General features: G+C 36.6%; 1 protein-coding gene across 2 annotated transcripts in view; it reads right to left on the bottom strand.

The window, feature by feature from the left end:
* plk4 (polo-like kinase 4 (Drosophila)) overlaps positions 1-27,500 on the bottom strand; it is a 41,032-nt gene that overhangs the window by 3,459 nt on the left and 10,073 nt on the right. For both annotated transcript variants that reach the window (XM_028801651.2, XM_028801650.2), the window contains exons 4-15: positions 22,254-22,368; positions 18,234-19,281; positions 16,743-16,840; positions 15,354-15,715; positions 15,095-15,199; positions 14,796-14,898; positions 11,443-11,592; positions 11,228-11,361; positions 11,042-11,136; positions 6,868-7,012; positions 6,636-6,776; positions 949-1,055 (exon numbers count right to left, since the gene is read on the bottom strand). In XM_028801651.2, the coding sequence (XP_028657484.1) occupies positions 949-1,055; positions 6,636-6,776; positions 6,868-7,012; positions 11,042-11,136; positions 11,228-11,361; positions 11,443-11,592; positions 14,796-14,898; positions 15,095-15,199; positions 15,354-15,715; positions 16,743-16,840; positions 18,234-19,281; positions 22,254-22,368 (2,603 nt within the window). The remainder of the gene's footprint in view (positions 1-948; positions 1,056-6,635; positions 6,777-6,867; positions 7,013-11,041; positions 11,137-11,227; positions 11,362-11,442; positions 11,593-14,795; positions 14,899-15,094; positions 15,200-15,353; positions 15,716-16,742; positions 16,841-18,233; positions 19,282-22,253; positions 22,369-27,500) is intronic.

Genomic DNA, 27,500 nt, shown 5'->3' with positions numbered 1-27,500 from the left:
TACTGAAATGGTGTAGCGTGCAATAACTCCGCAGCTTATGCCATCTTCCAGCAAAGTTCTGGGAATGCCACTATATTGCATTACATTTACAAAGTAAATCTAATTTACTGTAACTAAAATTGCACATTACTTCTGGTATGTAGTGTGGCCTGTTGATTCGGGTGGCAGACTATAAACCCTAATTGTGCCATTTCAAATAACCTGCCATCACTCGAGAAACAGAATGTGGAAGCAGTTGTAGTGTGCCCTTTGATATTTGTAAGTCACTTCTATCCAATGTGTCAGTGAAATAAAAATGTAAGTAAATTAACTCTGTATTAAGTGAATTTTATCTGAGACCCTCCTCTTCCCCCTCATTAATTGGTCAAGAGTTCTGTATTTAATTCAAAAGGTCAGTCTTAAGTGAATGTGTTTGTTTTTCCAGAAGTATCTAACAATATTTTAGCAAAAAAATTATGTTTTACCGGTTGTAAACAAATTACTGTGGATTAGGTTACATGAGGAATGTGAATTTCCCTCCCACCCCACTTGATGCTTTTAATGTATTTGTCATTGTACTATATCATAGACATTATTGCAGTTCTCCATGAAAAACTTAAATTAAAATTTTTTCTTGAACATCACAAGAAACACATGGGGCAAGTAACGTAAGTTTTTTTGGGGTGAAATATTTCTTTAATAAAAGAACCTGAGGGTTCAATGGGTATAATGGCAAAAATAGGGCTTCTTGTTTCCCTATAAAGATCACTTCACACTGTGATGAAGAAATGGACAGGGAGAAAATAAAACCAAAAAACACACACTCTCCAAGACTTACTTTCAAATAATTACCATTTATGTGCAAACTATATAAAAGCAATTTATTCATTACAGACCAATAAGTTAATTGTTGTGATGTATTTTAAAGAAAACAAGATCATACAAAGACAGATTATATTTTGCACATACCTTGTTACATGACCTTGAGGAGTAGTGTAAGTGATACAAGAACTGTCTAATGGAACCATCAGCTGAGAACCGTCATTAAACTGTATCCAGACATTTCCATTTGACAGCTAATGGAGAAGAGAGGTTATAGATTAGTTTAAATATGTCCAATCCACAAATTAACAGAGATACTGGTTTAAATGTTATCCATCTAACTAAGTCTTTCCAATAATTTTTAAAATACAGTTAATTCTTCACACTTGTGTAATCAGCAACCTTGAAGTATTTTTGTTTACTAAAATTGTATAGAAAAGGTATAGCATAAAACGCAGTATGGATTTACTTTGAGTTCACAAACTGTGGAAAATACTAGCTGCCCAGTGGGAAATTCAATTTGAAAACCATTTTCAGTAGCATTATAGGACATTCCACAATAGAATAAAACACTACTGTCTTAGTGTGTGCGTGTGTTTCTAGGGGGTATACCTATCCCTCTAAGCAACCAGATTAGTTAGTTTGGCTTTGGTGAGGCAGTGGTAGGGGATGATGACACAGTACTTTAGGAGAGCAAAGTTTAATTTCTGACTGTGGAATTTACTTTTTTCCTCCTACCAAAAAATGAGCATTTCAACAACAAAGCAAATACTTAATAAATACCAAAGTGGTGCAACACGATTTGCCTTCAAAGATGTGACATATTCACAAGAACACAAATGATGTGTTCTCAAACAGGTAATGGGGGTCTGTCTTCTATTGGCAATAGTCAAAAAGCAGACAGGAGGCAAGCAGCGCACCTCAAAACAAAGAGTCTGAGAAGAAGGCGTAGAGAGGAATGTGTAGCTAGTTTAGGAATAAAATGTGCTAACCAAATTTACTGAGTTGCAACATTAACACTGACATTTTGCCACATTTATTAATATAAAATAAATAGAAAAATAATAATTCAGCCAGAAGAGGTGTTTTGTGATTGCACTGTATTTGAAACAAAGCAATACCAACCTAATATTTTCTTTTTTTTATTTTTACAAAACAAATCAAATTAATCTTTGTGCATTCCACACAAGCACCAGTATTCAAGTGCAACCCTGGGCTCTTCCCAAAACTCAAATTGGAGATGAATGCAAACAGAATAAAATAGGAAGGGATGACATCATAAATGCTAACTCTGAAAAATCTCTTGGCACAGACCAGGATTAGATCTGCTCAGCACCCATAAATATTGTTCTGGAGATGAAGGTTAACTTGCTTTTTTAGTATCATACATAAACAAGAATATTTTTGAAATTACACTAGAAGGAAATGATTTGCCAAATTTGAACATTTGTCTTATTTTTAAATAAACTGTGTTAGCTGCGCAGCATTTCACTATGCTATATCATAATGATTTTCTTTGGTCCTTTGTTTTCAAGGACTAAACCTACCCATGTCTCCCACCCCCTTATTTACCACCTTAACACCACTTTACTGCTGGCCAGCAAAACTGGGTCAAGGCTCCTTTCCAGCATATTTAATGAAGGTGGAAACTTAACTCAAATGTTTTACTCTATTTACTTACGTCTTACCTAGTAGACAGCACCAATGGTTTCTACAAACTACTTATTATTTATAGTCTGAAAGTTCATTAAGTCAGCATCTGCTAATGAAGATGGCATCCTCAACTACTTACTTCAAAAGATTCAGGAAAGTCCATTTATGGGCAGTTTTTACAGCCTGATAAGGACTTAAAGATGAAAAGACCAACTAAAAAGTAATTTTATATCCATAACTAAATAATAAGTTTATCATTAACTGTCATTAGAACAAGGGGATTGGGTGCATTTGAAGTACAAGTCCCTTGCTTTTAGCCAAACCAAATGCAAATGAGGTCTACATGACATAATCAAAAAATTATATATATATTTAATGTCAAACTGTTGTAGCAGGCAGATTGTTTTTAAAGCCTAGTGTATACAGTTATGTACCCATGATCTGGCATGATCAAAGAGCTTTACAGTGCTTACAATACAATGCATGTAACACTTGTAGGGACAGATGTTAATAAACTACGTCAAGTCAATGTAAGTGAAAAGTGTTATGGGTATTGTGCAGTATATGCATCTTTGCTTCTTGTAAAGATATTGCCCTTTATTCTTCAGCACTGGTAAAAGGCAAGAAACGAAACTACTATCCATTTAAAACTGGCAATTGGGCAACCATGCTGCTCATAAATTTTCTTAAAAAACAAACAAACAAAAAAAAAATCAAGTCTTTTAGCGAATGTGGAGAATTATCATGACTCAGATTCAGAAGCTCACTGTAATGAAGCAAAAAAAAAAAAAACCCAACACAACACCACCACTAAAGCCTTTTTGAACGTGGTTTACTTCATTCCTCCAAGTTCTAGCATCAAATTTTCTTTCACTATGCACTTTGATTTCCAAGCCTGATGTCATCCTCTGATATTTATGGTTTTTTTGATCTTACCAGAACTTAAAATTTATACTAGAGTCCCTTCATTTGATCCACTGAAGAAAATATAACAAATAATTCCAAATACATTAAACTGTCAATAACCACCGACACTACACTAACTCAATGGCAGGCTAGATCCAAGGGCAACTATCAAAGCTCATACAACAAGTGGAAGGACACCATTCAAGATCAACCATGTACTATTTTTGAAAATAGCATTTGATTAAACACAAAGAATGTGGTTTACTGGTTTTCATAGTCTTACGTTAAAATGGTGCTTAATTTTACATATATACAAAACTTTTAATATTAGAAAAACTATTACAAGTATTTAATATTGTTTCAATGGTTTTCTTTCTTTCTTTCTGTATTTAGTTTACCAATTGCATTATCCATAACGTCAAACAATTACAATTCAAGATCTTAAACAAGACTGTGTTTTGCTGATCAGTGCAACAAATAAAATGCTTATTTTAAGTAAATTGGAAATCAGTTCATTCAGCAGTTGGGTCTTTGTTCTAGAAACTATTACACTTGTTTATATGTTAATGAGATATTTTATAGCTGAAATGGTGAGCTTTTAATAATTTAACAAATGCACAACTGCCTAAACAGTTTAAAATATTGAAACATTGCATTTAATATACAGAAAATGTATGTGTTTAATTACACTGGCTAAAAGAATAAAAGGATAAATTTGACTTTATATTATACAATACATAACATGACAAAATGCCAATTATCATAAAAGCACAAAGACCACTTTGTTATTTAAATAAATTAAATACATAAAAATTTGGAAACTGAAACATTGCAACACTGAACTGTCTTTAAACAACTGAAGTATCTTATGAACCAAAATATTCATCTAAAACTACTAAAAACACATTGTTTAACAAAAGTAGTTGACTTTACAGCTTTTAAAAAATAATGTTATTATCTAATTATAATTCAAACATTTCAAAGTACAGTCATATGAAAAAGTAGGCCTCTCAGCCTGCATAATTTACTGTACTTTCAACAAAAAAGATAACAGTGGTGTATCTTTCATTTCCTAGGAACATCTCAGTACTTCTCAGTAAGATTTTCAGTGAAGCAGTATTTAGTTATATGAAATTAAATCAAAAGTGAAAAACTAGCTGTGCAAAAATTTGGGTCCCCTTGTCATTTTGCTGATTTGAATGCATGTAACTGCTCAATACTGATTACTTGCAACACCAAATTGGTTGGATTAGCTCATTATGCCTTGAACTTCATAGACAGGTGTGTCCAATCATGAGAAAAGTTATTTAAGGTGGTCAATTGCAAGTTGTGCTTCCCTTTGACTCTCCTCTGAAGAGTGACAGCATGGGATCCTCAAAGCAACTCTCAAAAGATCTGAACACAAAGATTGTTCAGTATCATGGTTTAGGGAAAGGCTACAAAATGCTATCTCCGAGGTTTAAACTGTCAGTTTCAACTGTAAGGAATGTAATCCGAAAAAGGAAGGCAAGATTCACAGTTGCTGTTAAACCCAGCAGGTCTGGCAGGCCAAGAAAAATACGGGAGCGGCATATGCGCAGGATTGTGAGAATGGTTACAGACAACCCACAGATCACCTCCAAAGACCTGCAAGAACATCTTGCTGCAGATGGTGTATCTGTATATCGTTCTACAATTCAGCGCAATTTGCACAAAGAACATCTGTATGGCAGGGTGATGAGAAAGAAGCCCTTTCTGCACTCACGCCACAAACTGAGTCGCTTGTTGTATGCAAATGCTCATTTAGACAAGCCAGATTCATTTTGGAACAAAGTGCTTTGGACTGATGAGACAAAAATTGAGTTATTTGGTCATAGCAAAAAGCGCTTTGCATGGCGGAAGAAGAACACCTGCTACCTACTGTCAAATTTTGTGGAGGTTCCATCATGCTGTGGGACTGTGTGGCTAGTTCAGGGAATGGGGCCCTTGTTAAAGTCGAGAGTCGGATGAATTCAACCCAATATCAACAAATTCTTCAGGATAACGTTCAAGCATCAGTCACAAAGTTGAAGTTATGCAGGGGTTGGATATTCCAACAAGACAATGACCCAAAACACAGTTCAAAATCTACAAAGGCATTCATGCAGGAGGAGAAGTACAATGTTCTGGAATGGCCGTCACAGTCCCCTGACTTGAACATCATCAAAAATCTATGGGATGATTTGAAGCATGCTGTTATGCTCAGCAACCATCAAATTTAACTGAACTGGAGAGATTTTGTATGGAAGAATGGTCAAAAATACCTGCATCCAGAATCCAGACACTCATCAAAGGCTATAGGAGGCGTCTAGAGGCTGTTATATTTGCAAAAGGAGGCTCAACTAAGTATTGATGTAATATCTCTGTTGGGGTGCCCAAATTTATGCACCTGTCTAATTTTGTTATGATGCATATTGCATATTTTCTGTTAATCCAATAAACTTAATGTCACTGCTGAAATACTACTGTTTCCATAAGGCATGTCATATATTAAAAGGAAGCTGCTACTTTGAAAGTTCAGCCAATGATAAATAAAAATCCAAAGAATTAAGAGGGGTTCCCAAACTTTTTCATATGATTGTATTTTATTTTGCTTATGTAAAGAAGAGGTCATGTAAAAATCTTAGGTAAACACACTAGAATATTTCAGCTTTGTTGCCAGACAGTTGGCTCCTTTTTTGTGACACAACAGAGAAATATGCAAGTGGTGATGTTAGTCATACTTTAAATATTTGCTAATGAAAGGGTTTGCCTTTTAATGGCATTGTTATTCAGTTGTTCATTGCCTTGCTTATAGGAAAGAAATTACATATACTGACACTTCAAACTCAGATAAACATTTTTTATATTTAATATTACTAGGGTGTTGTACCGTGTTAGCCATTATGAATGTAGAGAAAAGTCAAGCAAAATGACACCTTTTATTGGCTAACAAAAAAGATTACAATATGCAAGCTTTCGAGGCAACTCAGGCCCCTTCTTCATGCAAGATGTAGTCATTTTGCTTGACGTTTCTCTATATTTAATATTAAAAATTAACTTAATTTGAAATGTATCCTGATCAGAACCAGCCATCCCAGAAACAGAAAACATGAAACAAAAGATTCTATCTAAGGGCACAAGTAATTTATTATTCTGTGAGGGTACAAGTTTAATAAAAATTGATCTTGAAAGAGGCTATAGCATGATTAAAGAGTGAGCAAAAAAATGTGTATAACATATCTTGTTTTGTTTAAAAAAAATAAATAAAACATTACCTGGGAAGCCCAACCAATATTTGAAAAGAATACGGTCCTCAGCACTTTGCTTACATCTTGAGTCACGTCCTGCTTTGTACAAGGAGAAAGGCTTTTAGCAGTGTGAGCTGTGGTGAATACTGAACTCTCATAGGAAATAATCTAAAAAGACAATGAAAAATTAGAAACATTAGGATGAGAAATTAGAAATTAGGAGACTGCATTAAACGCACGTGTTAAGAAAATTATTTACCGAAGGATTGTTATGGGGATGTTGGGTAGAGGACATGCTGCTGCCCAAAGCACTATCATGTACGAATGATGGAGGTCTTCCTGAGCTTTTCATTTCCTGTGCTGTTGGTAAAGCACTGCTTAACGGAGGAATAACTGATGGTCGCCTGTGAGACACAGTCAGATTTACATATATAAAAATAACCATGTTGTACAAACAGTGCAAAAATGAAAATACATTGCAAAGTCCATAAACTCTTCTATGTTCAGAAACATCAATTCAGTGTTCTGGGGTAGGCAATGGAGGGGTGGCTAGAGCCTACTAAAGGAATATTCCTCCCATAAATTATATTTGTTTTTTATACATTACTTACCCCCATGCAATTTGCATTGACAGCCAAGAGCAACTTTCATTCTCATGTTTCAACACAAAACAGAGAAAACAAAGGTTCGGAAAGAATACACATTCATAATGACCAGTGCTGGACAAAAGAAAACAATATCAAAGACATCTATGAAAAAAAAAAAAAAAATCTCACACTGATTGCGCATCCACATGTCAAGTCATCCACAGTTGTATGCTTGCAATGTCCCAAACACGTGTTTTTACTAAAATATTTTCTCTGGAAGTGGTTTTTTTAATTATAATTGTGAATGAAAAAGTAATGCACTTAAATGCAACCAAACATTTGAGCTAGGGCGGTTGGATTGAACATCACTATTCAAATATTTTTCAAATTCATTTGAAAAAACTCTTAATTGAAAGCAAAAGCTGACATTACATTTTAAAAGATTGGTTGTTTGTTTTACCCAAACAAATTTCAGCATAGAGTTACTCCAGACACACTACACAAAGCTGAGGTATTTTACCGATTGGTTTTTGCATTTCATATCCACAATCAGCCCTTTTCTAAATTAGAATGGTTACCTTATCATCTTCATTATAAAAACTTAAAGCTGGACCTCTTCACTCTTTTTCCTGTCCTACTGCCCTGCACTTTGATCTACAGGTACAGTATACTCACAAACAGCAGCTTAAATCCTTATGAACCATAAGCACTGGCTCCTCACTTCATTACATTAATATTTTTCAATTTCTTTTTACTCTTGGTGCATTTGCACAGCATGAAGCGCTTATGAAAATGTTGCGCAGGTACCATTTGTAGCACTCAGCTGGTGCACTGCACTGTAAATGTATTGTGATGTGGAGACAGCTGTGAGGAATGACAGGAAAGGTTGGGGTGGAGCCCAGGGGAAAGCAATTTTTGTGTGGATAAAAGTTAAGTAACATGAGTGAAGGATAGTGCTCTCGCTGAAACATTCTGAGCGATTTAAGATTTCATTACCCAGTCATCAGTACTAGACTGAAAACATGACGGTGGTGCAGATGGTTCCCTTTTATTGGGTGGAGCTGCTCAGGATTTTATTAGCTCTTATATGTGAACAACAGCTGCCAGTGTACTGCTAGGATTTCTGTTTTTTTTTTTGCTGTTGGTTTTATTGTTGCTGCAGGTCGTTACCATGATAACAAAGTACACACACACACAAAAACATGTACATGTAAAGCCCTGGGTATGTCAACCTATGTTCAAATATATTAGAATATTTAAAATATTCAAACATTTTTTGGCAAATTTGACAGCACTAGTTTGAACTGAAGACCTGCTCCAACACCATAAACTACCGTCGTAGGTCAAGCCCAGTAACCACTTAATCACTGGATAACATTGCATTTTACAGGATATCAACTTTGCAAAATGCAATGACAGACTAGTACAATTAAAGATTAAAAGTTAAAGAAAAGTGAGTGAAAATATCAGAAGCTTGAACTTGTGGTCATCCAAGATACTTCAACAAGCAGAAAGTCATTTCTACATGCAATTTCACAGATTCCTGCTAAATAATCCTAATCCAAAAATTCAAATGCTCATTCAAGTTTAAGCATGTTTAATTTTTGTTTATAAGAGTAAAAGACACATGTTTTACAGATGTTGTGGGTATGTATACATCTGGATGACTTGGCATGTGGATTATGCAACATGAGTAAAGTAGAATGTTTTCATGGATATTTTTGATATTGTTTGCTGCTGTGCAGTGATTGTCACCATAGACACCTATTCTAATAGAAACATTGTTATATCTTTTCTGAATGAAAACAAGAGATAAAATTTTTTTTCTTGGCCACCACCACAAGCTAAAATTGGATAAGAGACAAAACAAAAAAAAAAAAATGTTACCTCCCCACAAAAAAACCCACATTTGCCTCTGAAATAGCATGAAACTGAAGAAAATAATTGGCACCGATTATGGATCATTCTGTGTTTAACCAAAATCAGGCTTTGCTTTAGAGTTTTGATTCAACAAAATTTCTCAGATAATATAACAAATGAAAAGGGCATGGACAAAATGATGGGACCCTTAACCAAATATTGTGTTGCACAACCTTTAGAGGCAATCACTGTAGGCAAGTGATTTCTGGAGCTCAGTAGACAAGTAGTATGTCCCACTCTTCCTGAGCAAAGTGCTCCAGCTATGTCAGGTTTGTAGGATGCCTTCTCCAGACTGCATGTTTCAGTTCTTTCCAATCAAAAGGATTCAAATCAGTACTCATAGCCCAATGTTTTGTTCTTAGCCATTCGTAGGTGCTTTTAGCGGTGTGTTTTGGGTCATTATCCTGTTGGAGGATCCATGACCTGCAACTGAGACAGAGCTTTCTGACACTGAGCAGTACGTTTCACTTCAGAATGTTGATAGTCTTGAGTTTGTTCCCTACACAGACCCAAGTTACCCCACGCCAGACACAGCAAAACAGTTCTAAAACATAACCGAGACTCATCCATTTTTCATAGTGGGTATGGTGTTCTTTTCTTTGCCTGTGGACAGAGAGCTGATTCGACTTTTTAAAACGCTCCAGTTTTGTCTCATCTGTCCAAAAAAATTCTCTTAGAATGCAACTTGTCCATATTCATTTTAGCAAATTCCATTCTGGCTTTTTTATATTTTTCTTTAACAGTTGAGTCCTCCTGGGTCTTCTTCCACTGAGCCCACATGTCACTCAAAAAGTGACAGATGTTATAATCAGACGCTGATGAACCTTAACCTTGGAGTTCAGCTGGATTGTTCTTGACTTTTTGTCTACCATTCTCACTATCCTTCTGCCCAAGAACTGATACTAGTAAATGCCGAGATACTGAAGGCAATCAATTTATTTATAGATATTGATTTTAATCAAACATACATTGCCCAGTTACATAAAAAGTTAAGCTATAGCTCTAGCACCCAAAGCTGCATACCTATTGTGGTTAACTTATATCCTTCAGCTAACTAAAAGCTAAAATCATAATATATATTCATGCTTATTTCACTTGAATTTTCAGTTTTTTGTTATTGTTTTCATACTACTATGCTTATGTCAAGCTCAAAATAAATGGTAGTGTGAAATAATTTTCTGCCTCTTTTTTTAAAACACAATTTTGAGATTGCCTTTTTTGGTATCAACACATCTTACAGCTTCTGAGCAGATGACAATTTTAATTGTCAACAGTAAAAAATTGAACTAGACCACCACATTTATCATTTAAGTCAAAGTTCTCAAACATGGTGCACATGCATTTGCCATGTGAAATTGTATTCCAAAGTCCAGGGTCTTCTACAAATATTACAAAAAAATACCTTGCCTGCACTGGAACTTTATTTTGGACTTAAAAACAGGGCCAGTAGTTTAAAATGAGAACTTACTATCCATAATTATAACAGTAGCACATTAGGACAATAAAATATCAACAAAGTCAATCAAACATTCAAAGACTGACACGACTATGTCACACAGAAGGAAAATTGCTTTTATTTATTTAATTTCCTTATGCAACTAAAACACTTTTATTAGTCACTATTCATGCTATGCCATTTAACAAGTTTACCATATTTGCAAAGACTACAGCCTGCTGTGTGGGAATACATAATGACCAAAAACACACTATCATACAGACTTTGATGTGTTGATTTTTTTTTTCAGCAAAGAAGTATCTAAAAAGGAACAACAATGCATCACCTAATAAATTTAAATAACCTTAAAAAATTGTGCAAAACTATTATGTCCAGCTTTTCATCAATTTTCCATTGATCACGGTAAGACGGAAATAATAGATGCTAGGCAAGAGCTAGCTTTGATAGACATCAACCTTTGCCTTTCTTACCTTCCAACAACAACTGGAAAGAAGTCCACATTCTTTTCACTTCTGCTCTCTTCTGCCATTACTGAGGCTTCTAATGCCAAACACATTCTGTGACCCTTAAAAGAAAACAAAACAGTCTTTTAATATTACAGAAATCATTATAAAAATAAGGAATGTTGTGATGACTTTAAATCATCTTTAACTCACTGTATTAGAAAGCTCCACATATGTTCTGAGTTCACCACTCAGGTCCTTTATTTCCGTATCTTTTTTAAACATGTAAGAGTGCCCGTTCTTTTCTATAATCTTCAGGAATTCTGTTGTCTTAAGCGTCTTTGTACCTGCAAGATAAAGTAAGATCTAAGCTTTGTTCACCAACTAAAATGTTTTATATACCAGATATCTATTAGATAGATTCTTACCATTGTAAAAAAATGCTTCTAAATTTGCATCTGGAGAGTTTTCCATCAGAATGAACTTAGCATGCTTTGTATAGAGTGTAACTTTTGGAGTTTTTGTTTTCAACAGCTGCACAATCCTAGAAGCATACTGATATTTCTTCCAGTATTTCTCTGTAAAAGAAAACATTATGTTGAATATTAGATGCTTAATAGCTTAAATAAAAAAGTTCAACGCAAAGTTGATTGACTCGCCCAACCAAAGCACATCAGAAAAATGGCATACCTCTAAATCTACCAAACATGCTTTCACTGATTTGATTGAAATTTAGTGACATTATAGAAAAAGAGAATTTGCCAACATTTTTTTTTAAATGGCAATAAATGTTTTATCAGCATTCATTAATATTATAGTAATGTGCATGCTCTGCGCTGTGCTGCAAAGATGGGGCTTTATGCAAATGAAAGACACAGCAGAAGCACCACTAACCAATAGGGTAGATTTACAACTGAAGACAGGGCGGTGTTCTAAAGAGGGGGAAAAAAGGGGGGAGAGAGAGAGAGAGAGAGTTGATCATGTTATGAAATGGTAAAGCTCAAGGAAGATCCAAAGCTCAATGGTGTTGCTTTTTGCCGTTATGTTTTCTGCTCTGTCAGCTTCCACCCCTCGATCATGGTGCTGAAAACTACAAGGAGGGCTCATCCCCAACAACCTGCTCTTCAATCACAGCTCTTAAATCTCACAATACCCTGGCATCGGTCTTAGATTGTACCACTTAAATTCCTAATGGGGAAGCCACAGAAATCATGTTGCGATGCTCGAATCTACTGCTTCGTGCTCCACACGTTAATACATCAGTGTAACACCTAGGGTGCTAGCACTTATGTATATCCATTTCAAGCACTGCTTTGCGTATACATTCACATCTGTGGACTTTAAAGGGGGGGACTACATACAACTGATGAAAAAGACAAAAAAAAAACACTGTGCTTGAGTGAACAATAAACAAATTAAAATTGTAAACCTCTAATAATAATATATACTCAAATTTAATATAATTTGTACTGATAAACCATTTCAATTCTAAACAATACACTTTCCTGTAAAATTGTGTTTTGTAATGATCATCAGGAAGAGTTAAGTCACTAGAAAAAGCAGGAATATTTTACTCCTGGGCAATTTTGTATAGCATACTTTACAGTAAGCAGCTCCAGAAATCTTTGTAATATTCTTACTTATGGCTGATGCCTTTATCCAAGATGATAACATTAATTACATAAAACTCTGAGGGATTTGGATCTGCTATCTATAAAAACCTCAACTGTACAAACATTTACCTTTGTTGCTGCACATATTTCCATTTTAAGGTAGTGGATGCTGGTTGGTATACTGTGTGGGTAAATACTGTTTCATCCAATTATTTTCTCTCTTGGCTTCTAAATATAGTGCCAAGTAGTTGTTCACAAAGGCGTGTCCCTTATCTGTCAAAATATTTTTTTCTTCTATCTCATGCGGTCATCACTAGCAAGCAAACATAGCACAAGACACTGCTTTCTCCCATCCACCCTCCCTGTTTGCATCAACTCAACAAACAGAATGAACTGCACATCTTTCTGGGCAATATTTTTAAATGTATAGGCTCACTTATAACAAACAGTTCACCTACAAGTCTGCACACAAAGCCAATAACTTTAAGACACTAATACACTGACCGAAAATCACATTCCCATTTCCTTTACATGAACAGATTTATAGGTTTTAAATTTTAAAGTGTTCATAAGTTTTAACATACTGGCAAAACTTTTGTTTTTTTAAATCCATACCTCAAGATGAGTTTCTTTCAGTACATCTTAACTGGTTTATTACACACACCAGAGTTGGTGACAGGGTGATCTATAAAGAAGCAAAAGCACACTACCAGAAGAGCAGGAAAGGGGGCAAGAGAGCAAGAGACAGGAGTTTGTAAGTGGTCTAGAGAGCAAGTAAGAAAAGGAAAATGTGTTTGACGTTTTCAATCAGAAATCAATGGAAAAACAGGACTTAGTAGATGTGAATTGCCTTAAGAAAGCTGATGCAAACACCACAACTGATAATAATGGGAAACAGGATACACGGAAGAAATTAAGTACAAGTTTACAAAAGAATGGGTCTCAGAAGTGCTGATAAAGTTGAAGGTAAATGAAGTAGCAGGCCCAACTGGAGTAATGTTTCAGAAATATTGAAGGCAGTGGAAGGTCCTGGAATTCAGTGTTTGCTAGGCCTGCACAACATGATTGTGTGTGATACGAGGATTCCTGAAGAATGATAAAAAGCATGCTCATTCAAGTATATGAATTTTGGGTCATATTGAGTGATCATGCTTTTGGTTCAATGTGCAACAGAAAAGAATCAGGGGTCAGGTGAAAGTTTATCAAATGCAATTAGGTCTTGTGGTTGATGATAGTGATGGATATGGTGTTCAGAAAATTGCACAAAGGACTGTCCTGGGAGCACTGGCACGTGACAAAAAAGTTAGAACACTGAAGGAAAAAGACATTGAAATAGAAAGCTAAATTGTAGATTGGTAGTAGCTTAAAGTAAGAGAGCAGGAGGAGTGAAAGAGGTGGGTACATAGTTGTGTGGTGTGTGTATGATATGCAATTCAGGATAAACTCACTCCTATGCATGGGCTGTCAAAAGTGAGTGCAAAGTCAAAAATGACTTCCTGAATTGATGACAGGACTCTTGGTCAATGAATGAGGAGGACAGGCAGGTCATAAATTCAAATGAGGCTTTAGGTTTCCTGTTTATGATGTGCATTGATAATTCCCAAACTACTTAATATTTTAGCAAAAAAAGCATGTGTTTTTCACAATTTTGTATACGACTGGATAACTAATATTGTGGATTAAGCAACAAGTAACTTAAGATTTTTTTTTCTTTTTTCCATGGACATTGTTCGAGTCATTTGTTGTTGTACAACATTGGTCATTATTGGCTTCTATATACATTAGGTTAAAAAATTTTCTTGCCTACCACTACAAAGTACATGAGGTAAGCCATATAAAAAAATATAATTTTTGGGTGGAGCTGTTTTTTGCAGTACATGTTAATGCACATTTTTACTTCTAACTTTTGACCTAAAATACCAGGACACCATCTGCAATGTACCTATGAAATAAAGCTGAATTCAGACAAATGGTCTTTTTCTATTACTATAAAAATATATACAATACAAACCAGATGCATTAACCAATTAGTTACTTATGCAGTATAATAGATGCAGTCATTAGTAAACAAATGTATATATGCATGTGTATATTATATACACACACACACACCCATGCAAAGACATATATATTATACCAAACAGGTTCACATTTTTGAAGAGAGGTACCTGGTAAATCATCAAAGCTGTAAAACACAATATCTTCTGGAGGAGATGGTGGCCTGTCATTAAGAGGAAATCCTCTTCCCTCATTAGGATGGTAAATTGAGATCTGTCATAATACAAAAATTGCAGCGCAAATTAACCATGAGCCAGTATTATGTATATTTTTCATATTTATACTGAAAAATAAAGTCAGCAAAATAAACATTATGTTCAAGGATGTTAAGGAATAAATTATTCAAACTTCATCTTTCTGAACTTGTAAATATTGTTAACAAATGGACACAAGAAGAACAGCAGCTCACCAAAGTTCCATCACAAGATATCTTCACCACTTCACGGACACGTTCCTGTGAGCTTTGCCCTTTGACAAACTCCATGCAGACTTCACCTGTATCAAGGATGCTCACCTGAAGCAAGCACAGATACTAATGAATAATCTGACTAATGAACAATCTTAAAAATGCAAGCAAAACAAAATTTTATCACAAAAACATCAGTGTAATAGTGAGAATTAACTTGCAGCACAAGTTACTTAAAATCAGTACCCAATATTTTTCTTACCATTGCATCCTTTACTTTTTGTCTGACAGGTTTCAATCTCTTGGCATTTAATGGAGAGATAGTATCTTTTAAATGTTCTTTTTCATGCTTCACATTTCTGGAAACACGTAAATGTGGCTCTACCATCTGAGCTTGACAGGAATTTTCTGATTTGGACATAGTAGTAACATCTTCCGCTCTTCGGTTCACTTGCCTCACAGTGTGCACTTCCTCATGAAAACAGTCATTGGCCATTTTCGCTGCTTTATCACCCCACATTTTTAGAAACAACTGATTTTGTGCAGAAAGTGGCTGTTTTTCATCGTCAGAGCTTTCACTCAAGATATTCTTGTTTGTGACGTGCACTGGATTGTGAAACTGATCTAGAATCATACAATAAAAATTGAAAACAGAACCACGTGCATCTACTAAATTTGTCTCACATATATTTTCTTTCTAGTAATTGAAAAATAAATACTGCTTAAAATCAATACGACAACAAAAAATATTACACAAGTGCTAAATGAACAAGTTAATAACAAAATAATTCAGAATATTTACAGTTACCTGAACTGTTTAAATGTGTTTTTTAACAACTCACTTCTAATCAAGCTTCGTCATAAAATCACTTTACCAGATTTGTGACATCTGCTGTTGTGAGATTTCTATTTCCATTAGTATAAGAAAGATATTAGCAAAATAACAATTACTAAAGAGTAACATTTCATGGACAAGTACAATTTAATTTTCAAATATCAAAGACCCAATGATGTTTGTGGATTACAATTAGCTGCTGTACCCATGTACCGGGGAATGAGTCTACATGGGCTGGTGGGGGAATGGCATACTGGCTTATTAGCTTGGGACACAGGAATTAGTTTTGTTGTCTCACAGATTGCGGCAACCTAGCACATGTAGCAGTATTCTGTAATGTTATTACAATGATTAAAAGACTATTGGTTACAAGTTCATTTAAAATTGCTACAAATCACGATACCATATTAAATTAGAAATTAGATCTACCTCATAAAAAGGATTTGGAAAAAAATGTCTACCAACAGGAAACTAAAAGTTATTTTACTCATACAAACACAGCATCCTCAATTGTTCTCTTTCTACCATCTTCTGAACAAAAACTGTGTTACGGTAACAATACGCATTACGGAGAAACAAAAAAAAAAAAAAAACAATTTGTACTTTGCTGTTTTGTCGGGACTTGGTTAAAACGCATATTTTGCCTTTTGTTATCATGGGTGCAAGTGACAGGCCGCAAAAAGCACATTATGCCAAGTGTTGATTGGTATTGCAAGCTTGCAATATGCAATGAGCATGCAGAAGGACATACGTTTTAATAAAATGTTAAGCTGGGCTTCGATTTACTTGCTTTAACAGTTAGAAATTAATTCAAACCTTGAGGAGGCTGAGCTTTAGCAAACCAATGATGAGCAGCATTGGGTTCTGGTCTATGTGGCTGGAGTACTGTATTCCCATGATAGACAAACTCTGAACTGTGGGAAAAATAAAACAATTATTTGTAGAAATATGCAAACAAAACATACTGTATAAACCATTTACTATTATGATATATAAAACCTTTGTGTTAACACAATTTTCAGTGGTTTTCATTATAGGAATATAACATTTACAACAAGATCTCAATACATTATTTTGTTCCCTTCCCACCACTTTCAAGTTTGAACATTGAGTATTTCTGCACAGCTAATCTGTTTCATCATCACTTTTTGTCCAATACTGTGTGGCAAAGACTTTTGAAAATGCTTTTGCAGCAAACCATTATAAACGACTTTCCTGCGTTAAAGTCACTTTTTAATTACACATTCAAATAAAATGACTAAATATTTTCAATTTAGAGACGTATACATGTACTTGTGGAAACAACCGTTGAATAATAAATTCTATTTGGATTCATCCCTCCACTTGTTTAACCTCACGTCTGCTTAACACTCGGAACAGGAAAACTTACAAAACTGTCAAATGCAATACACCAGAATACACATCATCTCTGCTTAGTCCATACAAAACACCATGTTAAGACACCACTTATCTTTTGATGCTAGCCACCGGGCTATCCAAAAATCTCAATTTATACAACTCTCTTAGGATACTGAATTTCCTACACTGTGTGGTTTTCCAGTTAGGTCTGTATGAAAAGCACCACTGATAACACTCAAGAAAACTTACCTTACCTGTTTTGTTTTTTTATATATCAAAATTCTTTCATTTTTTCTACCTGTTGTTCTAATGTACTACTTTGTTATGCTGTGCACCAGTGCCTGCTATAAATTTACTTATACTGAATATGCAACTACAGTATATTTTTTATATTCTGACTTAATGTAAGATCTTCTAAGCATCTCAGTATTTCCATGTTACTTGTGCATTTTTTTTTTTTTTTTTAATTTTCTTGTACTACTTTGTACTGTGATACTTTCAGTTTGGCAAATATCCTTATGATGGAGCTCACAGCAAATATTAGGATACCAACTTTTTCCAAGTGTACGTGCTAAATTAATGCACTGGTCACATGCTACCTCAAAAATATTTGTCAAATGTTTGCACAAGAAGAAAAAAATCTGAGGTACTCATGGGTAATGTTTTCTGCAAGACACTGTTTAAAAATATTTTAGGTACACGGGAAGTACAAACGGTTGTATTTTGCTTAAGTAGAATGTTATTGACCATTTTTACAATTAACGCTTGAATTAGACTGTATTTAGTTTCACATTTTCATATTTTGCAATGCATCAGTTTGGTCTAGTCAAACAATCCAAATTAATTATCTTAAAATAGAACAGTTGTTATATAAACAGTCAAAACAACAGATGAAGTTAGTATAAGTTTACATTTGTCTCTAAAGTACTGTAATTCTCAATGACTTACTTAGCCTTTTGTTTGACAGGAGGGGATTTTCCATGTATACCATGATGACCAGTACAAGATGAATTTTCTTTGAAACCTTGTGGAATATCACCATAGGAATTGCTGCGGGTGAAGTTGTCTTGATTCCTACAAATCTGTAATCGTTCAGACTCAGATGAAACCCCAACTGAGGGACAATTCTCCATTCCAATACTTGCTTGATCCTGCATATTGCTACCAGGGGGGCCACATCTGTCAGAGGAGTGGGCTCTACGGAGGTAACGTGAAAGAGGCCTGTCATTCGATTTTTCCATAGTTCTTCCACTTCTGTCTCTTACTATATCTTCCTGCTGTAATTGCTGTTCATGATGAAAGGCATTACTATTATCTTGTAATACTTCATTGCGTGAACCATTTGACAGTGGTATTAAATTCATTCTGTTAGGTAGGGGCTGTGCTACAAATTGCTTGGATTTTTGAAAAAAGCGTCCACTTGTACAATTTGAAGATGAGCCGATGGTTGCAGTAAATCCAGTAGAAATGGTGGCAATGCCACTGTCTATTGAGCATTCTACAATTCCTGAGTCTTTGATCCTGGAAGAGGGTTTGGTCATAAAAGGATGGTTTAGTACTGAAGACAGTGGGATACGATCAACAGGATTTCTGCGAAGTAGCTCATAAATTAAGTTCTGAGCTTCTTTTGATACATGTTGGGGCATTTTATAGTCACCAACCACCACTTTATTTAGGGTGTTTCTCACTGTTTCTGTTTCGAAAGGAGGTTTTCCAACAAGAAAAGTATAAAACATACATCCTAAAGACCACAAGTCTGATTCGAGGCCATGAGCATTACAAGATGCAATTTCTGGAGAAATGTAATTGGGCGTCCCACACATTGTAAAATGCTTCTCATCAGGAAGCTTTAACCGAGTTGCAAGACCAAAGTCAGCAATTTTGATGTTCATACTTCGGGTAAGTAGCAGATTAGAAAGTGTAAGATCCCGATGCAAAATACCATGATCGTGCAGATATGACATCCCTTTCACAATCTGACGCATAAACTGTCGAGCTATAACAAAAGAAAAACAGTTTATAAACATACTAATACAAACTGTAAATGGCATAATTAAAGGACACAAGTGAAATAGGGTAAATGCATGTATTTTAAGTTAAAAAATTAACTGGATAAGAAAGAACCCATTCAGCTACAATGAGGCAATATAATTTGAGAAGTTATAACAAGGAACATAAACATTATGGTGGGAAGGGAACAAAACATAGGGTTGGAAAAAAAACAAAAAAACAATATAATCTGATGGATTTCAGTTCTTAACAACTGATGCTGATGGAAGGACCACAATATTAAAAAAAACTGTCATTGTACAAATATGAGGGTAAATCAAAATGTAAAGGCAATTTGAAAATAGAGGTAACCACAATGGATAGAAGCTGATGCAATACAACATGTTCACAGAGGCTTATGTGTAATTCAAACACACACAGCACTATGCTCTGCCATTAGTCTAATTGAGGCCAAGGTCAAATGAACATGGTGGACACTTCACTGCAGGAGTGCACTATTGTTGCAAAACATGGCATAGTGAGATATATTTTAGCAGAGGGACTGAAACTTGCAGACATTCACTAAAGAATGCTGGCTCAGTAATAAAGTGAAAACAGCATGATTCAACAAAAAGTTTCTGAATCGGTAGAAAGATTTAAAGTGGGAAGAGCAGGTGTAAACGACAAAGTTCAATCTGGTTGACCAACATCATCCAAACCAAATCCAAATCGTATTATGTAATATTATCTACAAATGAATTCTGCTCTGTACTTGTAATATTACTATTGTACTTTTGCATTGTACAGAGGATTACTTGTGTTTTGTTTTGTGTATTGTATTGTAATTACCCCTTTTTTTTTTTTTTTTTGACACCCACTGCACGCCCAGCCTACCTGGAAAAGGGTCTCTTTTTGAACTGCTTTTCCCAAGGTTTCTTCCATTTTTTCCCCCGACAAGGGTTTTTTTTGTGAATTTTTCCTTGTCTTCTTAGAGAGTCAAGGCTGGGGGGCTGTCAAATGGCAGGGCCTGTTAAAGCCTATTGCGGCACTCCTTGCGTGATTTTGGGTTATATAAAAATAAATTGTATTGTATTGTATGTGCACAGGCCAACATTGACATGGTGAATTCTTTAAATCAGAACAGGCAGATGGATTGCGTTGTCTGTTTTTGCTGTACATTTGGAAATCAGTTTTGGATCAGTGCATGCCATAATGGTGACTTGGTGTAAAGCCTGGGCAAAATAGGTACTCAAACACCATACTGATCTGCATAAGAAACAGCACATGGAGGTTGCGCCCCATTTCCTGAAATGTTATGAGGAAGATACCAATGTTTTGGAGCCGAATGAAATTGGAGGTGAGACACGGATCCATCACTGTTAGCTGGAAAGCATGCAGTGGAAACATCTATATTCACTGTTAAAGAAGAATTTCAAATGACAGTCTATTGCCAAGAAATTCATGACAACATTCCTTTGGGACATGAAGGGTCCTATTCTGGTGCATTATCAGGAACATGGACACTAGGTGACCTGTGCGACGTACTGTGTTATGCTTAGGGAGAGAAAGAGAGAGAAAACTGAAATTTGCAACAAAAAAAAAAAAGGAAAGCTGTCAAAAAGAGTCTTGCTGTTCCATAACATCACACATTCCCATGCAGCAGCCACAGCGATGGAGGAAATGCAACAGTCACAGTTTAAACGTCTTCCACATCCTCCCGATCTAGCGCCACACAACTACCACATCTTCAGACCACTTGAAGCTCTACACAGTCACAGGTTCACCTCTGATATTGAGGTTAGAGGAGCGGTGCAGAAAAGGATTCGGGAACAGCTGAAAAGCTTCTTCATCCAAGGAATGAAGACGTTAGTGGAACAATACAAGAAGTACATCGACCAGCAGGAAGACTGTAGAAGTGATATAAGTGTTACATTCATCTATTCACAGTTACCAGTATTATATGGTATGTTGCCATTATGTTTTGATTCTCCCTCGTTTAAATTTTATTACTGATGAATTATCACTATTGCATAAAGGTACAACTACAGATAATTTAGTAGTAAATTAAATCCTTGCTTAAAATGCATAATCCACCAGCTGTTAAATATAGCATACTGTTAAATATTTGGGACAATTAAATATTTTTTACATATTGTGGCACTGATTGGATTTAAAATTTACAAGGATAGAAGAGGGAATGTGCTTTTTTTGGCACAAAAGTTAAACTTTAGCTAGATTCTTCTGTTAAATTCATATTGTTTAGCTTTCCCAACTATAATACCACTTTTATTAAAGGACTGAAAAAAACGTAAACACTTCACATAATGCAACGTCACCTCTGAAACAGATCAAAGGCAGACAACTTTATTCGATAATGATAGAAAAGCTGAGCTTTACCCTTTCCAACATTCCTCCTATTTTTTCTGAATCACTGAACTGTGCATTTTATTTATTTATTTTACATTTGTGAGCTGTATTGCTTATTTTCACTAGGGTAAAATACATTATGGAACAAAGTGGAGCTTCTTACTTTAAACTTATAAGGAAGGCTGAAAGTGGTAGGTCAGAAAATGCAGTATGTATGCAGTGGGGAGGGTGTTGCTAAGATTCAGTTTAACTGATGCAATGATACAATCGTAGGCTCCCACAACATCTGCTAATGTTTAATGGATCATAATTATTCTAGATAATTCTAGGTCTGTAAGAAAAGGAGTGAGCCGTATTTAACTAACAAGCACATAGTTCTCATGCTTAACTTTAGAACTTCTCCTGCCTAAGCCTGATATGCATTTTTTTTGTGCATAAAGGTGCAAACATACATCTCGTTCATGAACATTTTTTTAATTTTAAAATGACCTGAAAATATTTGTAAACATTTACAATTATAAGCATTTTTAAATTTGACAATTTGGTAAAGCCCCCAATCCACCAAATGTATTATAGGACATGAAATTTAAAATAAAACAAACAATTACCAACCTTCATCTTCAGAGAAAGGCTTTTTGCGCTTTTTTAGATACCGAGTCATCTCTCCATTTTCACACATTTCTAGGACCAGATACACATACTTCTCATCTTCAAAAAAACTATACAACTAAACAGAAGAGAAAAGATTTAAAAGTAAGAAGATGTAAAACACCAAGAAGCTAAACACAGCAACAGGAATGGCGTGGTCTCCAGCACATGGTGGGTTTGACAAATTTAAGCCCTGCAAATAGATCAATTATGTTCAAGCTTTCCTTACAAATATATTATACATATACATACATATATATACATACACACACACACACACACACACACATATATATACATATACAGTATATATATTAGTGCTGGGCAGTATGACCAAAATTCAAAATCACGGTATTTTTCAAAATTATGCCGGTTTCACAGTATTCAAAAGGTATTTTTTTCCCCATGCATGAGTGGATATTAACCTCATTTTCCACTGCAATTACTGCAGTAGACTGGCTAAGAATAACCTATTCCACTGTAATGAGAATTGTACAAAAAACATTTTAATGTACACACAAGTATTAATACAGGTTTGCATGGCCCCATAAAGTGATCATTTTCAAGGGGGTGGCACTAATGGAGAAGGAATCACAATTGCAGAACAGTTGCAGTCAAAATATAGAACAAATTTTGCAAACAACGTAAAATATAATTTTGACAACATATTTTCAACCATCCAAAGAGGCATTTAGACTTAGCAAGATAACCAGAGGTGCTTGTCAAAAGTTGCATTGCACTGAACATGTCTTAGAAAAGGAATAGTAAATATTTTTTGTAAACCAACTACACTTTCTGTTAATGTTAACAATCTCTGTCCACTGACATGTTAGCTATATGGATTATAATGGCATTGGTTTTCTCAATCCACCGCTTGCTTTTTTTGGGGGTAGTAGGTACCTCTAGCAAACACGTTTACAAGTGAGGTCTGACTCAAGTGTCCTCTAGCTTTTTCAGTTTTACCCGAAGACGTGGAGGGTGCCAATCTTAGTGCCATACATCCATGGTACACCAAAGCATGTTTGCGGCTAATGTGGTGCAGAAAATTGCTTGTGTTGCCGCCTCCGGCGACAACATTTGCGGTAAATAGTTGTTTGGTCCACATCCAACCTTTTAAAACCAAAGTATCTCCAGACAACAGACACGGCTCCTTTTTTCAGCAAAAGTTCTTGTGTCATCATGTTCAACTTTATCGTCTGCTACAGCTTCAGTTTCTGAATGTTCTCTGTCCATTTTCACCACTCAATACCTCCACTAATGCATGTACTCCGTTTAATGCGTGTTTAGCACTGTAGCAGTGAAAAAGGTCCCCCCCCACCCCTTAAACAGTTTCCCACTGCACCACGTTCCGAACGTTGTTTCGGCAATTTAAACAACTCAGATGCAGTTGAAGTGCAGACTTTCAGCTTTAATTCAGTGGGGTGAACAAAACAATTGCATAAAAATGTGAGGTAACTAAAGCATTTTTTTAACACAATCCCTTCATTTCAGGGGCTCAAAAGTAATTGGACAAATTAAATAACTGGAAATAAAATGTTCATTTCTAATACTTGGTTGAAAACCCTTTGCTGGCAATGACAGCCTGAAGTGTTGAACTCATGGACATCACCAGATGCTGGTTTCCTCCTTTTTAATGCTCTGCCAGGCCTGTACTGCAGCGGCTTTCAGTTGCTGTTTGTTTGTGAGCCTTTCGGTCCGAAGTTTAGTCTTCAACAAGTGAAATGCATGCTCAATTGGGTTAAGATCAGGTGACTGACTTGGCCATTCAAGAATTTTCCACTTCTTTGCTTTAATAAACACCTGGGTTGCTTTGGCTGTATGTTTTGCGTCATTGTCCATCTCTATCATGAAACGCCGCCCAATCAATTTGACTGCATTTAGCTGGATTTGAGCAGACAGTATGTCTCTGAACACCTCAGAATTCATTTGGCTGCTTCTGTCATGTGTCACATCATCAATAAACACTAGTGACCCAATGCCACTGGCAGCCATGCACGCCAAGCCGTCACACTGCCTCCACCGTGTTTCACAGATGATGTGGTATGCTTTGGATAATGAGCTGCTCCACACCTTCTCCATACTTTTTTCTTGCCATCATTCTGGTAGAGGTTGATCTTGGTTTCATCTGTCCAAAGAATGTTTTTCCAGAACTGTGCTGTCTTTTTTAGATGTTCTTTAGCAAAGTCCAATCTAGCCTTTCTATTTTTGAGGCTTATGAATGGCTTGCACCTTGCAGTGCACCCTCTGTATTTACTTTCATGCAGTCTTCTCTTTATGGTAGACTTGGATATCGATATGCCTACCCCCTGGAGAGTGTTGTTCACTTGGTTGGCTGTTGTGAAGTGGTTTCTCTTCACCATGGAAATGATTCTGCGATCATCCACCACTGTTGTCTTCCGTGGACGTCCAGGTCTTTTTGCGTTGCCGAGTTCACCAGTGCTTGCTTTCTTTCTCAGGATGTACCAAACAGTAGATTTTGCCACGCATAATATTGTAGCAGTTTCTCGGATGGGTTTTTTCTGTTTTCGCAGCTTAAGGATGGCTTCTTTCACCTGCATGGAGAGCTCCTTTGACCGCATGTTGTCTGTTCACAGCAAAATCTTCCACATGCAAGCACCACACGTCAAATCAACTCCAGGCCTTTTATCTGCTTAATTGATAATGACATTATAACGGACTTGCCCACACCGCCCATGAAATAGCCTTTGAGTCAATTGTCCAATAACTTTTGAGGCCCTGAAATGAAGGGATTGTGTTAAAAAAATGCTTTAGTTGCCTCACATTTTTATGCAATCGTTTTGTTCACCCCACTGAATTAAAGCTGAAAGTCTGCACTTCAAACGCATCTGAGTTGTTTCATTTAAAATTTATTGTGGTAATGTACAGAACCAAAATTAGAAAAAAGTTGTCTCTGTCCAAATATTTATGGACCTAACTGTATATACAGTGCATCCAGAAAGTATTCACAGCGCATCACTTTTTCCACATTTTGTTATGTTACAGCCTTATTCCAAAATGGATTAAATTCATTTTTTTCCTCAGAATTCTACACACAACACCCTATAATGACAACATGAAAAACGTTTACTTGAGGTTTTTGCAAATTTATTAAAAATAAAAAAACTGAGAAATCACATGTACATAAGTATTCACAGCCTTTGCTCAATACTTTGTCGATGCACCTTTGGCAGCAATTACAGTCTCGAGTCTTTTTGAATATGATGCCACAAGCTTGGCACACCTATCCTTGGCCAGTTTCGCCCATTCCTCTTTGCAGCACCTCTCGAGCTCCATCAGGTTGGATGGGAAGCGTCGCTGCACACCCATTTTAAGATCTCTCCAGAGATGTTCAATCAGATTCAAGTATAGGGTTCTGGCTGGGCCACTCAAGGACATTCACAGAGTTGTCCTGAAGCCACTCCTTTGATATCTTGGCTGTGTGCTTAGGGTCGTTGTCCTGCTGAAAGATAACCGTCGCCCCAGTCTGAGGTCAAGAGTGCTCTGAAGCAGGTTTTCATCCAGGATGTCTCTGTACTTTACTGCAGTCATCTTTCCCTTTATCCTGACTAGTCTCCCAGTCCCTGCCGCTGAAAAACATCCCCACAGGATGATGCTGCCACCACCATGCTTCACTGTAGGGATGGTATTGGCCTGGTGATGAGCGGTGCCTGGTTTCCTCCAAACATGACGCCTGGCATTCACACCAAAGAGTTCAATCTTTGTCTCATTAGACCAGAGAATTTTCTTTCTCATGGTCTGAGAGTCCTTCAGGTGCCTTTTGGCAAACTCCAGGCAGGCTGCCATGTACCTTTTACTAAGGAGTGGCTTCCGCCTGGCCACTCTACCATACAGGCCTGATTGGTGGATTGCTGCAGAGATGGTTGTCCTTCTGGAAGGTTCTCCTCTCTCCACAGAGGACCTCTGGAGCACTGACAGAGTGACCATCGGGTTCTTGGTCACCTCCCTGACTAAGGCCCTTCTCCCCCGATCGCTCAGTTTAGATGGCCGGCCAGCTCTAGGAAGAGTCCTGGTGGTTTCGAACTTCTTCCATTTACGGATGATGGAGGCCACTGTGCTCATTGGGAACTTCAAAGCAGCAGAAATTTTTCTGTAACCTTCCCCAGATTTGTGCCTCGAGACAATCCTGTCTCGGAGGTCTACAGACAATTCCTTTGACTTCATGCTTGGTTTGTGCTCTAACATGAACTGTCAACTGTAGGACCTTATATAGACAGGTGTGTGCCTTTCCAAATCATGTCCAATCAACTGAATTTACCACAGGTGGACTCCAATTAAACTGTAGAAACATCTCAAGGATGATCAGGGGAAACAGGATGCACCTGAGCTTAATTTTGAGCTTCATGGCAAAAGATGTGAATACTTATGTACATGTGCTTTCTCAATTTTTTTATTTTTAATAACTTTGCAAAAACCTCAAGTAAACTTTTTTCACGTTGTCATTATGGGGTGTTGTGTGTAGAATTCTGAGGAAAAAAATGAATTTAATCCATTTTGGAATAAGGCTGTAACATAACAAAATGTGGAAAAAGTGATGCGCTGTGAATACTTTCCGGATGCACTGTATATATACTGTGCCAGACGGCTGGGGACCCTACCCAGCCAGGATGCCTGGACGGTGCACGAGAGGGACGATACCTCCCCTGGGCCAAAAGAAGGCAGCCGCCTGCTTCTGCTTGGGGGCCACTGGAACGAAGCTGGGAAGCTCATCCCTATGGGAAGACGTGGCCACCACCAGGGGGCGTCAGGACGATTATGGAACCCTGGATGGCAACACTTCCACCACACCAGGAAGTGCTGCTGGAAGAAATCCCAGGGGCACCCAGAGTGCTTCTGCGTGCTCTCCTGACACTTCCGCCACACCAGGAAGTGTCGTCAGACGGAGCACCTGGAGCCCATCCAGGTCATTATAAAAGGGGCCGCCTCCCTCCAGTAGACAAGCCGGAGTTGGGAGGAATGAGACGGAGCTTGTGAGGAGGGGACTGTAGGTCCAAGGAAGAGAGAGAGAGAGAGAGAGAGAGTTGTTGGGATAAGGCATTGTGGTGCTGAGAAGGAAATAAACGTGTGTGCTTTGGACATTCTGGTGTCTGTCTGTGTGTCCGGGGGCTGGCTTACCACAAAATATATATAAAGAATCACCCCCTTCTAAATATATTCCCTTTTTTTTTTTTTTTTTTTTAAATTTACAGCCTT

The sequence above is a fragment of the Erpetoichthys calabaricus genome, chromosome 5, assembly GCF_900747795.2.
Source record: "Erpetoichthys calabaricus chromosome 5, fErpCal1.3, whole genome shotgun sequence".
Lineage (NCBI taxonomy): Eukaryota > Metazoa > Chordata > Cladistia > Polypteriformes > Polypteridae > Erpetoichthys > Erpetoichthys calabaricus.
The sequence above is the reverse complement of the archived record's forward strand: the minus strand, read 5'-3'. Positions and strand labels throughout refer to the sequence as shown.